The 23,755-nt window shown below is 39.4% G+C and overlaps 1 protein-coding gene across 1 annotated transcript in view; it reads left to right on the plus strand.

Annotated features, from left to right (window-relative positions):
• The first annotated feature begins 481 nt into the window (after positions 1-481).
• Positions 482-23,755, plus strand: part of L3MBTL4 (l(3)mbt-like 4 (Drosophila)) — a 259,747-nt gene continuing 236,473 nt past the window's right edge. The window contains exons 1-3 of the mRNA XM_005868713.2: positions 482-566; positions 1,534-1,640; positions 17,731-17,782. Of these exons, the coding sequence (XP_005868775.1) occupies positions 1,569-1,640; positions 17,731-17,782 (124 nt within the window). The 5' untranslated portion in view covers positions 482-566; positions 1,534-1,568. The remainder of the gene's footprint in view (positions 567-1,533; positions 1,641-17,730; positions 17,783-23,755) is intronic.

A 23,755-nucleotide genomic window follows, 5' to 3' on the forward strand; every position in this document is an offset into this window, starting at 1 on the left:
TATTGCCCATTATGGACAATTGTAAGGGGCAGATATGGGTAAATGAGTGGCCAATGGTGTCATTAGTGCAATTAGGAAGAGAGAGTAGAACTGGGAGGTAGTAAGAGGGGAAATGATGAGTTCAGTTGTGAATATGTTCAGTTTGTAGTGTTTAGGGTCATTTGTTCTGATGGAAATACCAGGGATGAAGTTGGATATATGATTCTAAAATATTGGGGACTATAGATGATTTAGGTATATTAAATCTTTAAAAAAGTACATGTCAACTGTAGTTAAAATTATTCAAAGTGAATAACTTTTTGAATTACAGCTCGAATTGTACTTATATAGTACTAGTGATTGGTTCTCCAAAATGGTTCACCTGCTCTATCAAAAAACTCATTCAAAATAATTTTTTGAAGAATGTCTACAATTATTTATTAATGTACTGAAGAATGGTTATGACAAAATGGAATCATAATCATCTTGAAATTTTCTCTGTTCCAGATTGCTGTGCTATGCTTTGTATGACCAAGACCTCTTACCAAGAATACCTTTGCTTTGATACTTGAGGACAATCAGACCATGTGAGTACAGAGCTGTATATGCAGATTGCAGTGAATTCTAATGGATTAGATCAGCTAAGTAAAAATCAAAACACAAAAAATTCATGGTAGATAAGACCAAAAAAAATAACACCTATTTTCTTTTTGATATAAATTCTAGATGAGATGGAAAACTCATCTCTTTTCCCCATTAACTTATTATTATACTAAGGGGTTATAAAACCAACAGTTTTTCTGTCAGCTCATTTATCAGAGTATTTATGGCAACCAATAATCCTATACTAATAAAAGCCAAACATGCAAATTGACCATACTTTTGCTATGCCTTAAGCCACGCCCACCAGCCAATCAGAGCGACTATATGCAAATGAACCCAACCAAGATGGCGGCCGGCAGCCATAGAGCTGGAGCAAGCAGGAGGCTTGCTTGCTCCAGTGATGGAGGAAGCCAAGGTTGCCCGCCTGCCGCGGCCCGGGTCTGAGCTACACTGAAAGCAACAAAGTTTCAATTATAGAAGGTAAATAAACCCCAGATACCTGCTCTCAGCCGGCTGTGGCCATGGAGCTGGAGCCAGCCAGAGTGGGTTGCTCCTGGCGATGGAGGAAGCCAAGCTTTCCGCAGGCCTCCGCTAAAGGCAACAAAGTTTCAATTATAGAAGATAAATAAATCCCAGAATAAAAAAGAAAAAAGGAGAGGCTGGGAGCTTACATCGCCAGGGTGCTTGGCCAGCCTGAAAACAGCCATCAGCCCCTCACCCAGGCTGGCCAAACCTCCATGGGGTGAGGGTCCCCACTGGGGTGGACATCCTCCGAGGGGTCCCACACTGCAAGAGGGCATAGGCCGGGCTGAGGGACCCCCCGAGTGCACAAATTTTTGTGCACCGGGCCTCTAGTAAAAAGTATAATTGAAAACATGTTGTTTTGTTTTTATTTTTGTACCTCTAAGGGAACAAAACCCCCTGAACTTTTCATATGGCACTATTTTTCAGAAAGACACAAACTACTAAGGAGTGCTAAAGTGGCAATGAAACAGCCCAATAGGAAGAGGAAGCTTAGTATGGATTCCAAAGAGAATGTGAATCAGGATGGAAGCTTGGTAAGATGTCAGTTTCTGGACTCTTCCTCGGAGTTTGTGCTCAATGTGGAAATTCACCCTGTAATTGTAGAATTTGTATAACCACATGGAAGTGCTTTTTTCAATCACTGAAAATTGGTTTATTCTGATTGACTTTTATGTACAATGGAATAGAATATAAGTTTCATTTCAGTCTGGTATATTTTAAAAGGTAATCTTAATTTTAAAAAGATGGAGATAATTGATCACTGTTGAGTAAGGGAAAGAGCTTGTCAACTGCAGAGGGTTGTATTTATTAGGGTTCCTAGAGAAATAGAACTGGTAGGAGTAGTTGACAGTCCTGTGACAAGTGCAGTTCACAATTTCTGTCCCTACTTGATAATGGTGAATATATCGAGAGAGAGAGAGAGAGAGAGAGAGAGAGAGAGAGAGATTTGTTTTAAAGATTTTACTCATGAATTTCTGTGGGCTGCCAAGTCTGAAGGCAGGGTGGAGACCCAGAAAAAAGTTGACATTGCAGTCTTGATTCCAAGGCAGTCTGGAGACAGAATCCCGCCTTCCTCAAGTGAAGTCAATCTTTTTTTTAACTGATTAGATGAGGCTCATCCATATTGTGGAGAGTAATCTGCTTCACTCAGAGTCTAGTGTTTAAATGTTAATTGTATCTAGATACAACTCACAGGGACATCTCAACAACTAGAGGGTATAATATGCACATGCCTCTAGGTACGAGTGCTATTTCCTTATGACAACTTTTTGTATTCCCACAAATTTCAAGGTGGGCAGAAGTGACCAGGAGACCTCTGTTGTAACTGTTTTGGGATTAGTAGACCATTAGAACGTTCTCACTGTTTCTTGGGCTCTCATTATTTACTTGGATGTGGGTTTGAGGGTCTTCAGGTGGGTTGTGGTTACACATTTACACATTACAGTTGGTGAAGTGGCACAGTGCTGTACATTCTTTGGTTCAATGCCAGGTCAGGTGTGGTGTGATGAACTCCATGCATTAAATGAGACCTGTCAAGCAATGATGTGGTCGGTGTTTGGTTTTAAGATGTTAAATATAGGTCTGTGTCAAACTATAGAGCTATTTTTTCAGGATCAGCTTCACTGGGAGTTGAGGTGGTTAACTTGGGGCTGAGGTCCAGTGCCCCTTAAGGTCCAGATTAGTTTCATCTCATAGACCAGGTCCATGAGAGTTGAGTGCTCCAAGTGTATCAAGGTTGCTTGGACCAGACTTGGGAAGGCCAACACCTGTCTCAAGCTTGTGAGGATGCCATTCTTCTCAGTATTTTTGGTTTGCTGTGTCATGCCCTCTGAGGAGACAGGGTATTTGATGTATTCCAAGTTATTTTTAGATAGTGATTCTCCAGCATCACTGTGGTCTCCAGACTGGCCTCAACAGCATCACCTGGGGACTTGTTAGAAATGCAAATCCCTGTCCCTCACTCCATACCCCGTGAATCAAATACTCCGGGGGTGGGGCTTAGTAGTTTATAGTTTACCAAGCCCTCCAAGTAATTCTGATACATGCTCATGTTTGAGAAACACTGTCCTAGGGAAATAGCTAGATATGTCTTACCTACTAAGAGAGCTGTAGTTATAATTGATAATGGCTGCTGGATGTTTATTAATTGTTTAAATTTAATATTTGAAGCCACCTCTCCTATCCAACATATTTTCTACTTTTTCTTAGTATGATTTCTCTTTAAATTACTACTGCCCCTTCTCAGCACTTCAGTTATCTTGCCCCCCTACAACATGAATATTTAACCTTCTGTCTCTTCTGTATTGGCACAAATTCCAGTTTTCTCTTAGAGCCCAACTCAGCTCTGACTTAATGCTAATGCTTTTACCATTGTTTCCATTCCACTTTGGGATTTTCCCTTTTTTAAACTCCAAAACTGCTCAACATTTAAATAGGTGCTGTTTTAATGTGGTGCTTTGTGTAGCTAGATTTCTAAAACTATCTGTTGAATGATGTTCCTGGCATTTAATGGCATCTTCATGCAAATGGACTTCTTTGATCAATAGCAAGGAAATGACATTTCAAAGGATCATGTTACTAATTTGAGTTTTGAGGTGTTTGGAACATATAATTATTTTATAGGGTCATTGAAAAGACACACATTTAGGATGAATTCTGCATTGTACTGTCAGTTTGGGGCCCATTGCCAGTTATAGTGTCAATTTTCTTTAGGGAAATTTAATAGTTTAATACAGTAAGCAGGTTCACATCTGTGGCTGCATTCACTATGGAGGGAAAGGGGTTCAATCCGGTTTGAGTTCTATCACTATAATTATGTTTGACTTTTGATTGAAATGTCAGTAACATCCTTTACTTTCTCTGTTAACCTTATAATTTTACAACTGACATTTTCAGTCAACCAAGCAAAATAGCATGGAAGATGAAATAAAACATCAAACTAATGAAAAGAGGGATGCTTTCTAGACATCTGTTTTTGAGACAATAACTTAATATCTTAGGTATCAAATAATTTTTAGATGCTGATAGTAATATCTATCAATGATGTATTCCTAGACTAAATATTTTCTCTGTATTCATTGAATTTCAAAAATATTTATATCTTTCAATATATAGGCACATAGTTAAAAAATCAAATAGTACAGACAAGGATTAAAATAAGAATGCAAATTTTTTGTACCTACTAACACACATACTAACCCCTAAGTCTTTCCCTAAAGGTGTGACCACTGTTTATATTTTCTTGTGTATCTAAACAGGAATCAAAAAAAAAAAAGAAAGCTAAAAACCTTCTAAACCCTTTATGTACATATTCATACATACATAATACATACATGCATACACATATACAAATGGGTTCACACTCTACTTCTTGTTCTGTATCTTGCTTTATTTCACTTACGCATGTGTATCTTGTCATTGTTTTCAATGGTGCACAGTATTTCATTCTGTGAATGTATCATAATTTATTTAAGAGTACCCTACTGTAAACATTTAGGTTATTTTAATTTTTGTTGTTATATACAATGTTACAACTAATGTTCCTTCATATATCTGGCATATTTTTGTAGTTGATTCACAGATAAAAATCTTACCACTAGAATTGTACTGAAGAGTATGTGCATTTAAAATTTTGATAAGCCTTTCATATCATCCTTCAAAGACGTAACCTCAATTTATACTTTCTGTGACAGCATCTGCAAGGATGCCTCTTTTCCTGAAGATTTCTTACATCTTTGTTTTCTAAAATCTACTGTGTGGATAAACATCTGTTTAGCGCACTGGTCTCCATGGCGCTGCCGCAGTGTTGAAGAGAAGTGTTTCCCTGCTCCTTTTAGACTCTGTAACGTATGTTTTTTCACAACACCTACCCAAACCCAGGTGTTATTTTGGTGCCATTTGCTCGCTTTTTCCACCTTCCACCTTTAAAATTGACCAGGGAAGTGTAGACATGTGATAACGGGGAAACTAAGCTTTTTGGTATTTTTTTTTCCCAAGGAAATTTCATAGATGTTTTCTGTGTATGTGAGTGTTCTGGTCATAAAACCCCAAAGTAAATTCAGGCCATAAAATTTCAAATTTCCTAAAATGCAAGTTTCCCAAATAAAAAAGGAAATTTTATTTGACTATACAAGTATAAAATATGTGGTCTTTAATTATACACACACACATACACACACACACACACACACACAAACATTCTTCTTCTCCATCTGAACCTCTTTGAATCTATACCTAATTAGTGAATTATGAGCTTTGAGAAATAGAAATATAAGACATTATATTTTGCCCAAAGGATTTAGCATTGCTGAATAAAAGAGCAGGAGCTTATCTAGAGTAATGCAATACAACTAAGTACTTATGCACATAGTGCTCTTAAGGCACATTCAGCCTTCAGGAAAAAGTGGGCTTATTGGGGCTTGTGTCTGACCTTGAAGGATGAAGATTATGTAAGATGTACACGTTTAATGCCTTATTTAATTTATTTAATAAATAAAAATGTTTATCTAACACATATTTAATTCTGTTCTAAAAAGTGGCCCTTAAATCTAACTTGGTAAAAATGTAATATGAGAGAATACAATTTTTTTGCATTTTAACATCCCCGTGCTCTCTGTAGGCAACTAAGTAACCTTGAGAGCTAAGAAAGTTGAAGGGTTATAGTAGGGATCATCTGGGCCAAGGAGGCAGTATGAGCAAAGGTATGGGGTTGAAAGCAAATGTCACATATGTGATGTATGATGACATTATAATGACTTGTCCTACTGAACAGATGTTGCTCTTGCAAGTTTTCTAAACTGATGGTTGGGCTAGAGACATCAGAATATTTGCATTTTAGTCTTTGGCTCTGGTAATAATTAGTTCTGTGACCAAGGGCAAGTCCTTCACCAGACTGGGGCTCAGATTTTTTATCTGTAGAACAAAAGTCTTATTCTAGAATATTTTTAAAATATATTTCTTTAAATTGATTTCAGAGAGAAAGGGAGAGGAAGAGAGTGATAGAAACATCAATCATGAGAGAGAATCATAGATTAATCAGCTGCCTCCTACATGCCCCCTAACTAGGGATCAATTCATAACTCAGGCATGTGCCCTGACCAGAAATCGAATCATGACCTCCTGGTTCATAGGTCGATACTCAACCACCATGCAACACCGGCCAGGCTAGAAGATGTTTAAGGGTCTTTCTATTTTAATAAGTCTAAGCAGTGGTACATAAGAGATAGTAAGATGACTAGAGTGGACTTGGGTGGCCAAGCTTAGATGAGTCTTGAAGGCAGAGCAGAGGAAATTATACTTGATATTGTGACTGTTGGACTTGGTACGCTAACAAGATGGGCCATGGTTGCCTTCAACTTGGGCATAGTGTAATGAAATATATTTTGTAATAACCTCAAATAGATACTGAGAACATGTTTAGGGTGGGATTATTTTTGTTTCTTATTTTCAGTAGTTCTAAACTTTTTATCATTTTGTTGCCCTACACACAACTGATAATAGTTTGCATCAGCCAATGAAATTCTTTTATATATGGAGGAATAATGGAAAGATGTTTATAAAGCTATTTTAGATATCTTTCCCTTTGTTATTTTGTATAATTAGCAGTTATTATTTCAAAATATATCTGGAATTTTGTATTTATTCAGGTATAGTGAGGCTAGCAGATCAAGAGACAACTGCTATTGAAAAGAGTTTGTTACTCACATTTCCCAAGAGGAGGGGCACATCACACTTTGCAGGACCATATAGGGAAGGACCAACATTGGTCAGGAGGCAGGAGGAGTGAGAGGAAAATGTAGGCAAAAAGCCTTTATTGTTCCTTTTTATAGCAGCATAGTATTCCATTGTGTAGATGTGCCAAAGCTTTTTAATCCACTCATCTGCTGATGGACACTTAGGCTGATTCCAAATCTGAGCTATTGTAAATTGTGCTATGAACATAGGGATGCGTATATCCTTTCTGATTGATGTTTCTGGTTTCTTGGGATATATTCCTAGAAGTGGGATCACTGGGTCAAATGGAAGTTCCATTTTTAGTTTTTTTGAGGAAACTCCATACTGTTCTCCACAGTGGCTGCACCAGTCTGCAACCCCACCAGTAGTGCACGAGGGTTCCTTTTTCTCCACATCCTCTCCAGCATTTGTCATTTGTTGATTTGTCGATGATAGTCATTCTGACAGGTGTGAGATGGTACCTCATTGATGTTTTGATTTGCATCTCTCGGATGATTAGTGACTTTGAGCATGTTTTCATATGTCTCTTGGCCTTCCTTATGTCTTCTTTTGAAAAGTATCTATTGAGGTCCTTAATGCAAACTTCAGATGTTTGGACCAAACCAGAGAGGTGGTCAGGCCTGGTGTCCAGGCCACTGCGTGCCACTGTGCTCAGCCCAGTTGTAAAGAGACCCTAGATGTCTGGGCAGGTGAAGGGGTTGGGGGCACGCTTGGGTAATTCCGACGTCATCCCACATGTTTTTTTTCCCCCCACTGATCACAATTTATTATAATCTGTTGGCAGCATAGATAGATATTAGTTACCAGAACTATGTCTTCATAGAAGTGGTCAGAGAAAGATAAATATCACATGATCTCACTCATTTGTGGATTATTATGAACAACATAAACTGATGAACAAAAATAGATCTAGAGACAGAGAAGCATCAATCAGATACTCAAACCTCAGAGGGAAGGCAGGGGAGGGTGTGGCTAAGGGGGACAGATCAACCAAAGGACTTGTATGCACGCATATAAGCATAACCAATGGATACAGACACGGGGGGTGGAGGGGGAGGAAGGAGGGTATGAGTGGGGGGATGGGGGGAAATTGGGAGGATAAGGACACATTTGTAATTCCTTAATCAATAAAGGAAAAACAATCTAAAAAATAAGAAGCCTTTATTGTGTTTTTTAAAGGAAGGAATGGGTGAGGCAGGGGTTAAGATTGTTTGATTTGAGTATTTCCCTTGGTCTTTAGCTATAGGAGCTGTTGTGCTGTGGGTGATTTAGGAGGATAGTGTCCCAGACTGCAAGGGCCTGATAAAAAAGAGCAAGTCCCTTATGGACTCAGGATTCGCTGATTTGCATATCAAGGGGAAGAAACACAGGCAAGTTGTTTGCTATCTCTAGGAATTAGCTCTCTCTGGGAGGAACAATCCCTCCCCTGTCCACAAGCTCCCAAAATGTCTGAGCATCAGAAAATATAGAAATTAAATGAAAAACCAGATTAATACAAACACTATGCAGAGATTTCATTCAGAGATAGTAGCTATGCTATTGAGTGTTTGAACAAAATGAGAGCATTTCCTTCTCCCTGTCTGCATCTGAATTCTAGGAGGGCAATGGAAAGTAATCCTCCCCTCAATTTTTATCTGAAAGGTTAATTTCCTTTACCTTCAGTTAGTATCTCACATTGGATTACACCAAAAGAGAATTTGAAAAGTGGACTTGAAACAGCAGGTGAAATTCAAAAGTAGTTTATTACTGGAATCATTACATAGGATTTCAGTGTTTTCTATAGTTCATGAAACCATAGATAGCACTGTCTGTTCTTATGGAAGAGGAAGAGCAGGGTGCTCCCAAGTCCTTCTTTGCCAGGGACTCTGACAGTGTGGGTATGGAGGGGCAGGATCTGACATTCCAAGACGGTGACTTGAAACTGCCAAACACAAATCAGTGGGTGAAACGTTGTGTTTTGCTTCCTTGATTGGATTCACGTTCAGGGAAATGTAGACACTGATTAATTAGAAAAGATCGCTGTTACTTATAGTAAAAGCACATGAAGCCTCCAGGGCCATCTTCCTGATTTTCTCATTTCAAATCCTCTCTTACAATAGGATGAGTTTAAAATTGACAAATGGAAATACACCACAGCAGAGACTTACTTTATATTCCTTAAATCATTCTCTCCTGTTTTTCAGAGCACTATTTGTTTATCCCCGTAAAACTTTATTTTCAGTTTTCAGAACTAAAGTTTGAAGCCTGAGAAATCATACTAATGGTTTTATTTTTTCAATTCATATTGATTTTCTTAAGTGTTCTGTCTGGAAAGATTAGGTAAACTGCCAGTTTTTTTCTTTTGTTTTTTTTTTAAAAAATTAACTCTCTATTAATAGCAGTGTTAATTTATTACACTTATGAAATAATTAGCTCAGACAGAAGCAAAGAATGTTAAAGATAGTAGGAGCTTTGGAGAACATTTATTTTACAGACAAGATAAATCAGGTCCAGAGAACATATGTCATTTGTTTATCAGATCCAGAGAATATATAGTGCATTATGGGTAGAGTGGGGATTTGGCCTTAGGTTACCCCACCCAAATTCAGCATTTTTCTGCTTTGTTGTTTGATATTAAATCCTTCCTTATTTGCAAAATTGTTCAAAAGTTAGGTTAGTATATCATAAGAGAAATGTAAATTTATTCTGAAGCATAAAATTATGATATTTGGTGTATATATCTATAACCTTGATACATCTAAAAATATATGGACATAAAGAACTTGGGTAATTTAACTCTGAAGTGAGCGGTAATTTATTTTTGTGAGGAATATTTTTTTCTATCTAGGCAGAATTTCAATAGCAAATAAAGAAGTGTGAGCCAAACATCCTAATCTAGTAACTGAGTGACAGACAGCATATTATATGTTTCTTTTCATATTTGAATGATATAGTGATTATAAAAATGCTTCAGTAGCTGTGGTACTCACATAATCAACTCTTGAATACTATTTTGTTACCATTTCAGTTTTTTCAGTAGAACCTTTATGAGAAGAGACTCACATTGTTTTGAATTATGTAAATTCCCCATGTATATCATGGGTAAAGAGGGATGAAATTGGGGTACAGCGCTATCATAGAAAATTAGATCTGATTCAGTTCATAATTTTGCATGCATAGGACTTTCCAGTGATATCTTTGAGCAGGTTCCTCATTGTTAATTGAGGGGAGAGTGAATGCAAATTTTTCCTGATCTTGGGTAGTCAAAAGAATGGTATAGAAACAGTTTTTTAAATCTATTATAATAATAGGCCATTTTTGTGGGATTATGGCCAGGGAGGGAAGTCCAGGCTGGAGAGCCCCCATGGGTTGAATATTAGTATTAATGGCTCTTAAATCATGTAAAAGCCTCCACTTTTTATATTTGGGGGGAATTCCAGGGGCTATTAGAAGGTTCTATGTACCCCAACTCTAATTGTTCTTTCACCAGTAGATGGGCCTGATTTCTTTTTAAATTTTTGCCCACTTGTTCCTAGAGATTAAGGTCTAGTGTTCCAGCATCAGGGAACCAAGGATTATAAATAACAATTTTTAATAAGCTTTTTAGTTGTTCTTCTATAACAGAGGCACCATTTGCTTTTAATAACTGTTTCAGCACTGTGATATTTTGTTGCTGTTCTGTGGACAACTGTTGTCCCATTATGAAACCTTAGCTGAGAAAGAATTCCCTCGAACTTGGAAATCCCAAGCGGGCTCCAATTACTTACTGCGCACTTTTGTTTTTTTCCTCTTTGTTTTTGAGGGTTCTGCCGCATTTCTTTGTGTTCCTGGTTCCTCACATGGGGAGTCACTTTGCTGGGACTGACCAGCGGACCCTGAATGTTGGATGAATAATTACTCTGACATGAGTTTCTATGAAAGAAAGACTAAGGGACTATTTGGCTATAGCCACCAAGTAGCCTTGTTTGCCTGCCTTCTTAGGCTTTTATTATAACAACAACTTGAACTAAAATTAACTATTAAATAGTATCAACAGAATAAACATCCTTGAGAAAACACATGCTTCTACAAGTTCAGGTCTTAAAGACTAAACATAAAAATTCCAACAAAACACCTGGGGATTTGGACTTGTTTGAAAAAGTCAAGGTAAGGGTTGCTGCCTTCGACAAGGTCCCCCCAGAGACCCCTGAACTTTCAATGAATCCTTCTTACAGACTTTCCAACCAAGTCCCATGCTTCCCCACACATTAGAAGAGAGGTGGATAGGATTGGGTTATTGCTTTCTGATGTCCAACCCCCTGCCTGGTAAATGATGGCCATGGAGCTCATCCTGTGGCCCACAGACCTTCGGTAGTATCATCAGCTGGGGGCTTGTTGGAAACTCATAATCTTAGGCCCCTGCTCCAGACCTACTGAATAAAGATCTGCATTTTAACAAGATTCCCAGGTGGTTTGCATGCATGCTGAAGTATGTTTTATCAGAATGCTACCTTGCTAATTGCACAAAGATATCCACAGTAATTTTGAATGTGAAATCTGCCAGGCAGAACATACTATTCTGGACCTTGCATTCATGCCTTCATTCAGCAGATATTTATTAAGGTAGAGTAGGTGTTAGGCTGTGTTTTAGGTATAAAACATTAAGACACTGTCTGCCTTCAGTAAGCTCATCAAAGTAGGAGACAGCAGAAGACAGATGATGGTAGTGCAATGTAATGGACTCAATAATAGACATGTGTGTAGGATGTTTCCAGGCTTCAGAAGGTTACCCAACTTAGCTTGAGGGGGGAAGAAGTAGGATTAAAGAAAGCTTTCTGAGCTGACTCCTAAAGGCTCAATAGGTATGTAGTAGTTTTGTATTGCCGCATAACACATTACTACAAACTTAGCAGCTTCAACCACTCATTATTATTACCTCACATTTATGTAGGCTGGATGTCCAGGCATGGCTTAAATAAATTCTCTGCTCATGGTCTCAAAGGATCTAGTCGAAGTATTGGCCTGGCTGACTTACTTTTGGAGCTCAGTGGCCTCTTCCAAGCTCATGTGGTTGTTGGCCAAATTATTTTCCTCAGATGTAGGACTGAGGTTTCTGCTTTCTTGTTGATTTCAAGCAGGGAACACTCATGGCTCCTAGAGGCCCTGCAGTTCCTCTCCGCGTGGTCCTCTCACACATGGCTGCCAACTTTTTCAAGGCCAGCAGGAGACCCTCTTGTTCTAGTCAGCTGAGGTGGAGTCATATTGCAATGCAATCGAAGGAGTGACTATGCCATTCCCTTTGCTGTATTCTGTGCTCTAGAAGCAAGTGTTAGGTTTCACCCCCACTTAGGGGAGGAAGAAGTTCTGCAAGGGCATAATTCATTAGGGGTCATCTGAGAAGCCAGCCCACCACAGGGGATTGAGCTAGTGGGGGAGGAAGTGTGGGTGAAAGAAGCTGCAGAGTGACCTCAGGGAACTTTTAATGGAAATGAGAAGAAGCTTTGGGTATAAAATGATGAATTAATTTTGCAAATTATTGAGATTCATGAGCTTGTAGGTCATTCACATGAAGCTGCACCATGGGACTTTGGTTGTGCAAATTTGCAACTTGTGGAGGGAGATAGTGATGCCCTGGTTGTCATGTTTGTGAAGCTGAGAGTGGCCTGGATGGTGGAAAGGGGTGACTGAAACAGACAGTGGGTGAGATGGAACTTCAGAAGAGCAGCAGTGAGGGCTGTGCTCAGGGAGAGGCGCTGAGGCGGGAAGGCAAAGGTGAGCCCAGAGCAGGACAGGGAGAACAGGAAGCTCACTGTTACCACCATCATGGGGTGAGAATGTGATAAGGAGCTGGCAACAGCAGAGTAAACCCAGTCTTCATTTTGTCCTCTATTAGCCACTCAGCATATGCTAGTCTCCTGCCAAATGATGGCTAGTCAGTGCACACACACTGGAAATTGAATTTTATGTGCACCCTTAAAACCCAGCACAGTTCCTGGCCTATTAAAACATTTAACAAATGTTTTAAAATAGGTAATTAATTCAGTTAGAATTTTAAGATTTTTCTTGACTTTTCTCTCAGAATTCTTCTCTCATCAGTGATTTTGTTCATTTGAGATATGTTTCTTCAGGCGGTAAATACAAGTAGGCAGACTAAATAATTAGGACAGTGTACATTCTTAGCAATTTGAATTTGGCAAAATAGCTGTAATAGCTACTGCCGAGAGTCTGCCATGTGCCATGTCTGTGGATCTCTAAATCTAAAATGATCCAGTGAATAAGTTATTATTATCTCCAAGACAGATTAGGAAACTGAGGCTCACAGAAGTAAAGGCACTGGTACTGGAATAAACGAACTAAACAAGTGAAGAGACAAGCCAGAAGTAGGAGCAAATGCACATGGAGTTTAATGTGTAATCCACAAATCTAGACTGATGGGGAGGAGAAGGACTATTCAGTAAGTGGTCTTGGGACAACTGAATGGTCACCTGGGCAAAAATATTGTGGCTTTACACCACGCCCTAGTACAAATTTAGATTTACCAAAGATTTACATGTAAGAAATAAGCTATAAATGTAATAGACATAAACGAAGCAGGTTTATTATCTGGGAATCGAGAAGGATTTTCTAACTATTACCCAAATCTAGAAGCCATAAAAGAGAGGTTCTATAGTTTCATTTCTTAAAAAACAACAAAAAAATCTCTGCATATTAAAAAATACCATAACGTAAGTGAAACGGAGAAATGACAAACTGGAAAAAATAAATAATGCATCTCATAATGTAGAGAAAATAATAATATTTCTGATTTATTAAGAGCAAAAGATGAATAATCATTCCAACAGAAAAATGGACCAAGCATATAAAGAGCTATTTCACAGAAAGGGAAATACAAATGGCTTTTAAATATACAAAGTGATCTTCAACTTCCTCCTAGTGAAACAAGTACAAATTAAAACTATAGTGAGATATCATTTTTCACTTGTCATCTTGGCAAAAATCCAAACATTTGATAACACCCCCTCTCGGCCAGGCAGTGGGAAAACAGGCCCTGATCTGAGGCTTATGGGACTGTCGCCGGAGCAGCTCTTGTGGAGCTAGACTTTATGGCACTTACCAGCAGGACAACGCAAGTCTCCACTTCTAAGAGACCACTCCCTAGACATCCTTGCGCATATGCACACTGACATCTGTACTAGTTTCTCATTGCAGCTTTCTATGACTGGAAAAAAGATAGGAAACTACCTGAGCATCTGTAAATATGGAGCCAGATAAATAAATCATGAAATATCCAATCAGGATAATGCTGTATAGCTATGAAAAAAAGAATGCTCTTTATAACAGGATAATGATCTTTAAGGCATTCTAAGTGAAAAGAGATCTAGGAAACAGTATTATGATGTGATACCTTCTGTGCAAAAGAACAAGAAAATAAGAATATATATTAATGTTTATTTGTATTTTCATAAAGAAAATTTCTCTAGGATATGTTAGAATCTAATAACAGTGATTACTGGGTGGAGGTATTATGAGTTGGCCAGATGGGGGAGGACAGGTAGGCAAGTTTTCACTGTACTATTTGTTTCTATATACATTTTTACCATTAACCATATGAACTCAAAAACTAAAATTATATGTATGGAAAGATAGTAAGCTAAGGCACCTCAGTTATATGTGGCTATATAGGCACATGGCAGCCTGATGCAGTCAGTTTCAAACTTGTTGGTTTGCTTTACCTATCAGTAAAGAAACTTTAATCACATATCTTGATATATGTGGTTTTTTTGCTTATTTGAAAATTATATAATATACTACTAAACAAATTGCATTTTGTACCTTAAAGCCATAGACTAAAAAAGAAACTAAAAAAGCATAATATAAAAATGAAATTAATAGTACTTATTTCAACATTTATTTTTATTTTTTAAAATACATTTTTATTGATTTCAGAGAGGAAGGGTGAGGGAGAGAGAGAGAGAAACATCACTGATGAGAGAGAATCATTGATTGACTGCCTCCTGCATACTCCCTACTGGGGATCGAGCCCTCAACCCGGACATATGCTCTTGACCAGAACTGAACCCTGTTGTCCTTTAGTCTGCAGGCCAATGCTCTATCCATTGAGCCAAACCAGCTAGGGCTTATTTCAACATTTAAAAATCAGTTTACTCTAACCAAAATATTAATATTCATGATTCTTTTTCAAAAACCTGATTCAAAGCTTTGTGTTACTATTATCAGAGGTTACTATTTTTAGGTTTGGTTTTAATGGGTGTCATAATTAAGATGACTGACCATCCTGGTTTGTCTAGAATTGAGGGGTCCCTAGGTATGGGACTTCAGAATTGTGATCAGGATAGTTCTAAGCAAACTGGGAAGGTCAGTCCACCCTAGTTATAGTTTAAAAAGACATGTCCCAGCCTTAGCTGGTTTGGCTCAGTGGATAGAGCAGTCGGCCTGCGGACTGAAGGGTCTCAGGTTTGATTCCAGTCAAGGGCACTTGCCCAGTAGGAGTGTGCAGGAGGCAGCCAATCAATGATTATCCTCATCATTGATGTTTCTATCTCTCTCTCTCCCTCTCCCTTCCTCTCTGAAATCAATAAAAAAATGTTTTTTTTTTTTTTAAAAAGACATGTCCCAAAGATAGAGGAATAAACTGAAGAGATGATTATTGGCCAAAATTATTAAATCATGACACTCATTTTTCAATGTCAGCCATCAATAATACAAAGGTTTATTTTTTAGATTTCAGCTGCTGAATTTTTACCTTCTCTGTTAACAATTAGTTTTTCCTGGAAACTAAAGAAAAGTATTACATATTCATGCTTCCAAAAGTGAGTTCAAAGCCCACCAAAACCCTTCATTTGGAAGATTTTTAAATTGGGAAACTGTTCCCTAATTGGAAGTGTACAATTATTACGAATTTTTATAAGGGGCATACATTGTTTATGGCCACAAAATCCGATATAATAAGAGCCTAATATGCTGAGTGTCCGACTGATAGGTCGACCATTTGACCAGTCTCTGTGATGCGCACTGACCACCAGGGGGCAGACACTCCGACCGGAAGGTTACCTTGCTGCTGGGGTCTGGCCAATCAGGTTGGGCGAGACAGGCTGGACATGCCCTGGAGCCCTCCCATGGTTCCTCCCCAGCCCCAACTGTGTACCGGTGGGGTCCTTCAGCCTGGCCTGTGCCCTCTTGCAATCCGGGACCCCTCAGGGGATGTTGGTTTCAGCCCAATCCCCGAAGGCCAGGCTGAGGGACCCCACAGGTGCACGCATCATGAACTGGGCCTCTAGTTATGTAAATAAAACACCTGTCAGATACCCAGTAACACATGCTCTTTGCTGCTGCATCTTTCAGACTAGAAGTGATTCCCTCAGTCTTTGCTAAATGATCAGCTTTCCTTTAGATTGCTGAGTGTGCCTGGCGAGTGCTTCTCCATGGAGAGAAGGCCTGCTGTCTTCTGATTGATTGCTTCTGTTGTCCTTCATGTTTGGTCTGTATTTTCTTCCCAGAAATCTTTGAAGTTATTTGTCCATTTGTGAAGGTCAGTTTGGCTAAAATTAGGGAATGTTTTCTTAACTGAGCCTAGGCTAAAATCAAGGAAGGAAGGAGGACTTGGCTCTGGTGTGGGACATCCCTCTCCTGTCAGCTGCCTCTTGTGTGACTATCAGATCCAGGGATCTCATTAGGGAGTTGCTCTGGTAAATGTGAACTGTCAGGTAACAGAGTTTTCCACCCCAAAATTTACCTGGTTATTTTCAAGAAACAAGAAGATTCAGGCAAAACCTTTGATCTTCCCTTTAACTGTCCTCAAAATTTGGATAGAGGGTCTGCTCCAGGAAGGGAGCTATTTTCATAGGTAACTATCCTATCTAATAAAGAGGGAATATGCTAATTGACCCTCATGCTGTTGCAAAGATGGCGGTGCTCACAGGCAATAAGGAGGGAATATGCTAATTGACTGCCATGCCCTCAAAGATAGTGGCACCCACAATCACAAGATGGCGGCACTCAGTCCCCCTCAGCCCTGCTGGGGCATGTGCCTCCTGTGTCCCCCAGTCCCCTCAGCCCCCCAGCTGCCCAGGGCTGGCCCAAGGCACAGGCAAGCCTTGGATGGTGGCTGCCTAGCCACCCAGGGCCATCCAAGGCGCAGGTAACCAGGGCTGGCCGAGGCTTGTGCTGCTGGCAGTGGCAGCAGCAGAGGGGTGATGGGGGCGTCGCCTTCCCCTGATCGCTGGGTCACCTCCCGCCCCTAGGACTCCTGGACTGTGAGAGGGGGCAGGCCAGGCTGAGGGATACCCCTCCAGTTCATGAATTTTCATGCACCTGGCCTCTAGTAGTTTAATATAAACTGGTGTAATAGGGAGGAATCTAGCAAGGCCCCTTTGAACAAAGTCCTCTCTATGTTTATTATTAAAGACAGTCCAGCAAATATCTATTTACCAAACATTTTCTTTTCCACCTCCCTGTGAATTGCCATCCTGTCCTTTGAAACCATAATCCCTGTACCCCTTTCTCCTTAGCTCAAGATGGCATATAAGCCTTCCCTGGCCTATCTGTCCTTGGGGCTCCTATTTTTATGAAACCCCCATATGTACATACGTAATAAATTTGCTCATTTTCTCCTATTAATCTGTCTCATATTAATTTGACTATTAGTTCAGCCAGAAGAACTTAAAGGGCAGGAGGAAAAATTAATTTTCCTCCCTGTAACAGTAATAAAGGATTCCTCCTGTGTCTGAATGGATTGTGGTATGCCTTTCCTAGGGTTGGTACACCCACCTGGAGGGCACTGACTTTTGATATATTGTCCCCTTCATTACAATGCTTTTCATGGCTTGGCTTCCTGCAAACGGAAAAGTTAGTTTTCAGTGTTTCAAACAGTTATCCAAAAATATGGTCTAAACCACATTTCCTGTGTTCTAGGAACAAGCTGAAGAAGGAAAGCCCAGGGATGGGGCAGCTCCTCTGAGTCATGGTAATTATCACCACCGTTTCCAGGTTTAGTTCATAAGAAACAGCTTTTAAATGAAACTTTTACTAGGTGGCCTTAGTTGTCTTAGTTTTATTAATTTTAGTCTATAATAGTAGTATTATTTATCAACAGTGCGCTGCATATTGTTGACTTTATCAGTGTAATCAAAGATTTTCAAATATAAGGTGGGGCAAAAGTAGGTTTACAGTTGTGAGAACGCAAAACAGTTTGTTCTTGTATTATTTTCCATATGAATAACTAACTATAAACCTACTTTTGCCCCACCCTTATATTCATCAAGAAAAAGTTTGAAGTTCTTATCTCATTTAGTTGCTTTTTAAAAAAGCTTTAAGTAAAGCAACTTTTGATTTGTAAACTTTTCCTGTGAACAAGAAAATAGGAAATCCCACTTAGTTAATTTATAATTCTTCCCTTAGCTTTTCCCAGGTTGGTTTACTCTTGTAATGATAGCACTTGTACTCTTCTATTAAAGTCATGTTTTAGAGATTATACATTTGCTCTAAGATGAATAGCACTTATTATGGTTACTAATACAGCTTTGGAATATTCAACTAATACTCTGATGCTTTAAATTTAAATGAAAAATGCAGATGCTGGTTGCCTGGAATATATATTCCATATATTTTCTGATTATTGCTACACAAGAGAATAACTGTTTTTAAACTTTCTGTAAAATGAATGTTCAACATTTGTGCTATTCTCCATGGGAAGAAAGAATATAAATTTGATAATTTTTCTTTAATGATCTTTTAAAGTACCTTAAGTGACTGTTGAGTAAGGTTTAAATTTCTAACAAAAGAAAAACCTAAAAATACCTTGAAAAAATTACTAAAAAAGGATTTAGGTTTTTATTTTATTTTTATTATTATTTTTAAATACGTTTTCATTGATTTTTAGAGAGAGAGGAAGGGAGAGTGATAGAGACACAAAACATTGATGAGAGAGAAACATCCAGTGGCTGCCTCCTGCCTGGCCCCTACTGGGAGTTGAACCCACAATCCAAGCTTGTTGATCTGACAACCTCTTGGTTCCTGGGTTGACACTCAACCACTGAGCAACACCAGCTAGGCAGAATTTAGGTTTTTAAAGATCATTTTATATTGCTTAGTCTTGGGACAAAATATTGAAAATTTGTGGCCTTTCACCTAAATGATTTTTAAAATAAAAATTGTTTTTAACTATAAGAAAAATATGCTACTTTAAATTATTTTCTTCTCTTACTGTCACCCCAGTCCTATCTTGTTCTTTGCTTAAAAAAACAAACAAACAAAATAGAATATGGTAATTGATAATTATATAACTTGATGTTCAGCTCCATTGAAATATACTTCAGTTATGCAACACTGAAATTCCAGAAATAAATTTGGACTGTACCTGGCCCTAACAGCAGGTTTTTTTTTTGTTTTGTTTGTTTTTTGTTTTTAAAAACAACACACTTATTTTCTTCTGAGAGAAATGTTGTGATTTATTATGTTGTTGTTTCTTCCTTGCAGCTATATTTTCCCACTAATGTAAATTGTTTTAGATTCTCTTATCCCATGGTTGAAGCATTGACTCCACAAAAAGAAAAGCAGAGTTAGACCAACCATTTAAAAATGTTCAGTCTCCAAAAGATTCTTTTTAGCAATTTATTATAGTTTCATTACAGCCAACTACATTTTTAAAAATATAGTTTTTCAGTTTTAATGGAAAGTAACTTTTTGCTATTGTCCTTCCATTGCCAGACTTGTTTAATAGTTAGTGATTCATTTTCAAATGTTTCATCCTGTGGTTTATTCTTCTCCAAATCTGATATTGTTGTTATTTTCCCAGGTGTAGAACATAGATAGCTCAATGTTTAGAAGAAGGATGAGATTTGGCTTGTGTATACAGATGCTACAAGCTACTAGTTGAAATGCAAATTGAATTATTGGGGGCGAGGGGTTTGAGGTAATTTATATTTTTACCACTTTTAGTGGGATAAAGGGAACTATTCTCTAAATTGCCTGTTGTCCTAGTATTAAAGTGGAGATTTTCTTCCTATAGTTCCTGGGAATTGTTTGATCTTTTCTATAGGTTATTTGCAAAACAAAAGAGATCTAATAATTTATCTTATATCCTATATAATAAAAGCCTAATATGCAAATTGTCCCTTTGGGTGGTCATTCGACTGGGAGACTGGGAGTTTGACCACTTGCTATGACATGGGGCTGTGACCTCTCGCAAGCTACTGGGGGCCGCCGAGTGGCTCTCACTCCCCCTGCTACTCTACCCGGGGACACCAGGGCTCACACGCTGGGGAAGTCCCCACGCTCAGGTGCCGGGTGCCCGCGAGGAGCCCACCCTGCACCCGAGCGGTGTCTTCCAGGTGAGCCAGGCCACAGCCGCTTGGACCACAGGGGCTGGTCGGGCTCCCCATGGGTTCATGCAGGTGCCGGTCTGCGAGGCCAGCCGGAAGAGTGCACCCTACCCACTGAGCTTCCATGCTGTTCACACAGGAGCCGCTCTGCAAGGCCAGCCAGGAGAGTGCACCATAACTACCCAGCTTCCCTGTGACCCCGCTGGGCAGCCCAGAGGCCCATACTGTGCCCTGGCCCTGCCTGTGGGGTCTGGCTGTGCTCACTGCATCTCTGCATGAGGACTTGGGCACCGTGACTCAGGCGCAGGGGGGTGCACAGGGGTTTGGGGGTCCAGGTGCTGCCCAGGGCCCAGAGGTCAGCTGGGACCTGCCTTTCCATGCCAGACACTTGTGCTTCAATTGCCGGCCAGGCCTAGGGACCGCACATGTGCACGATTTCATGCACCGGGCCTCTAGTATTGAATATAATACAACAAAAATTATGTATACATACATATTTATATGTGAACAGAAATTATACTGAAAAACACTGAATTCTTGGTAGTGATTTTACAACAAGCAAGGTCTTTCTTTGGAAGTTATATTATTTGGAAATTCTATTAAAACTAATTTATTGAATGATCAATCTGTCATTGACATTGACCCATGTGTTATCATTCATATTCATAAAGCCTTGAGAGGCCATTTAATTAGATTAGGGTGAACTTTACTAGTTAGTGGTGAATCCAGGATTTGAACTCCCAAATTTAGCAAATTCTGAAGCCTATGCACTTTCTATTTATTTATGAACTTTCTACTTTAACATTTTCCCTTCTTTGTAGTTATTAAAATAAAGGTAGAAAAAAACTGGAATCCTGCTTGGAAATGGTATGGGTGAAGTAACCGCTAATAATTAAAATATTAATGGTGTCTAATATAGCCTCTGTTTCTTTGGGGACTAAACTAGATTTTTATTGATACAGTCATGCCATGAGATTGATTCTTTTTGGTTCTTTTGAAAACTCTCTGAGCTAACCTGGTAATTCAAAAAATTTAACAACTATCATAGATATCCCTAAAAAGAGGCTTGTATCAGTAAGTATTGTTTGTTAATAAATATGTATGTTTAAAGTTTATAGAATTAGTATTGCCAATCACTAGGTAATTCCAGACGTCTGCATTTGAAGTCTCCCAAATAAAAACAACTGATTTCTTCAATTGGGCAAGTGATCTGGCTTTTCCCCTTCTAAATTTTAAGAAGACAGAAAGGTAAATGATTTAGCCAGGAAAATTGAGTTTATTTGGGTATAATAGAAGAAATGCCATCTGGGACAAGCAAACTATAGTTAACCAGAGGCAAGTCTGGAGAACACAGGAGGAGCGTGCTTTGATAGAGGAGGGGAGGATGATGGGATGGGTGATACTGAACAAAACTTTATTGGAGAAGAGTGAGAGTTTGGGCTTGTGGCAGCTTCTCATTGGCTGAGTTGTTGTGGGGCAAGGAGAAAAATCTTCCTTCTTCCTGTATGGTATGTAAAGTAAGCTTCTTCCTGTTGAGTGGTGTGTGCATGAGAGCTCTATCTTCATGGCTCCTGACTCCATTTTGAATGAGGTTTTCCTTTATTTTTACAATCTCTTCATAAAAATTTAGGATTAAATGAGAAAATGTTTATGATTTATTTGGCTTTTGATAAGTACTCAACAAATGGTATTTTTCTTGAACAGTTAAATAGGGAATTTATTAGTTTTTAATTTTTAGAATCTTTTTGGTATCAGCTGTTATATTTTATTTGAGATTCCTAAAGAACTGTTGTAAAATTATTTACTCTAGAGAATTATCATTGGTTAAATTATTTTTTAAAAAGTGTTTTATCCTACTTAAGGAAGATCTTATTTTTCTTTAAGGAAAAGATAGCTATGAAGTTACACCTCTAAAAAGCCATTTGTTGTTCTTATCATACATAACTGCAAGTGAGTGGCATAATATATTTTTGACAGCCTTTCCTGAAAAGCCTCTTTGGGATGTAGCTTACTATAGAAATAATTTTTTTTTGTGAAACACTTTAAGTGAAAATAGAAGATTATTGCCAATATTTTTTGACTGTTCTGATGTAAATGAAGAGCATGAGAAAATGATAGTGGCAAAGGTTTGGTCTTTAGTAAATTGAGCAGAATTAAAAGATACATTGATTTATAAAAATGTTTGGAAGGTTGAGAAATATATCAGTTATTTGGGGATAAAAATCTTGTATTTGATTTAAAGCCATTGTCATCTTAGAAGTGCTCAGACCCAATTCCTAGGTTATGAAGACCTCCCTAGTTGGGCACTTGGCCCAGCCATCATATGCCCCAGCCAAGATTTGGGTGGCCATCTAGACACCTTATTTTTTCACTTCCCATGAGTAGTCTGTCCTCAGTGCTATTGCTTCTGCTTCTGGAATATTTCTCCAGTCTTTCTACTCTTTTCATCTTTCCTGCCACCATCTGAGTTCAAGCCGTCACCCCTGTCACCCCTTGCCTGGCTGTTCCAGCTGATGTCCCATGACCTACTCTTGAGATGACCTAATCCAGACTCCACAATACAGCCACATTGCCCTTTTCAAAGCACAAGCTGGATCCTGTCAACAACCCTATATTTTCTCTGCTTAAAATCTTTCAAATGCTCCCTATTGCCAGAGGATAGGATATGAGCGAATCCTTACTCAGGTGTCTAAAACCTGCAGAATCTGGCCCTTTCTTGTCTTCTCAGCATCATCTTCAGCTATGTGCTCATTCATCTCTTGTGCTCTGATAATTACTGGCCTTATTTAAGGTCCTGCTATAGGACACCTGTAACTGCTGTGCTTCCTGTCTGGAGTGTTCCTCCTCTTTTGTTAGGAAAGCTTTCCCTGATCTCCCAGGCTAGGCTGAGCTATCTGTTCTATGCTCTCAAGGTGCTATACCAGTATTCTGTGAAATCACTTATTATCTATACTAATAAAAGGGTAATATGCTAATTAGACTAGACATCTTCTGGACGTCCTTCCTGACAAAGCTGGGGGGTGTGGCTGGCCTGCAAGCCACCCTAGGCCCCTCGCCCAGGCCGGCCCCATCCCAGTGGGGACCCCCTCCCTGATTGGGGGCGGGGCCGGCCTGCAAATGCCGTGGCCCCTGATCTGGTGGTCCTTCCCCCCAGCGGGGACCCCAATCCAGGGCCTCCTTCAGGTCAGATCAGCTGGCCCCCACCTGTGCACTAGGCCTCTATCCTCCTATATAATAAAAGGGTTATATGCAAATTGACCCTAATAGCAGAATGACCAGAATGACCGCTGGACCAGTCACTATGAGGTGCACTGACCACCTCTTGGTCCCTTTCCCTGGCCAGCAGGCTCCGCTTGCCTGATGGCGAACAGGGAACTGGGGGTGGGTGGCGGTAAGGGGCGGGGTCAGCTGCAGGCAGCTGGGGAAGATGGCCTTGATCACTGGCCAGGCCTAGGGACTGTACCCACACATGAATTTTGTGCGCCAGACCTCTAGTAGTTTATAATCATACTAGAGGCCCGGGGCACAAAAATTTGGGCACTTGGGGGGCGGGGGAGGGGGGAGTCCCCCAGCCCGGCCTGTGCCCTCTCGCAGTCTGGGACCCCTTGGGAGATAAC

The sequence above is a fragment of the Myotis brandtii genome, unplaced genomic scaffold (assembly GCF_000412655.1).
Source record: "Myotis brandtii unplaced genomic scaffold, ASM41265v1 scaffold276, whole genome shotgun sequence".
Taxonomy (NCBI): Eukaryota; Metazoa; Chordata; class Mammalia; order Chiroptera; family Vespertilionidae; genus Myotis; species Myotis brandtii.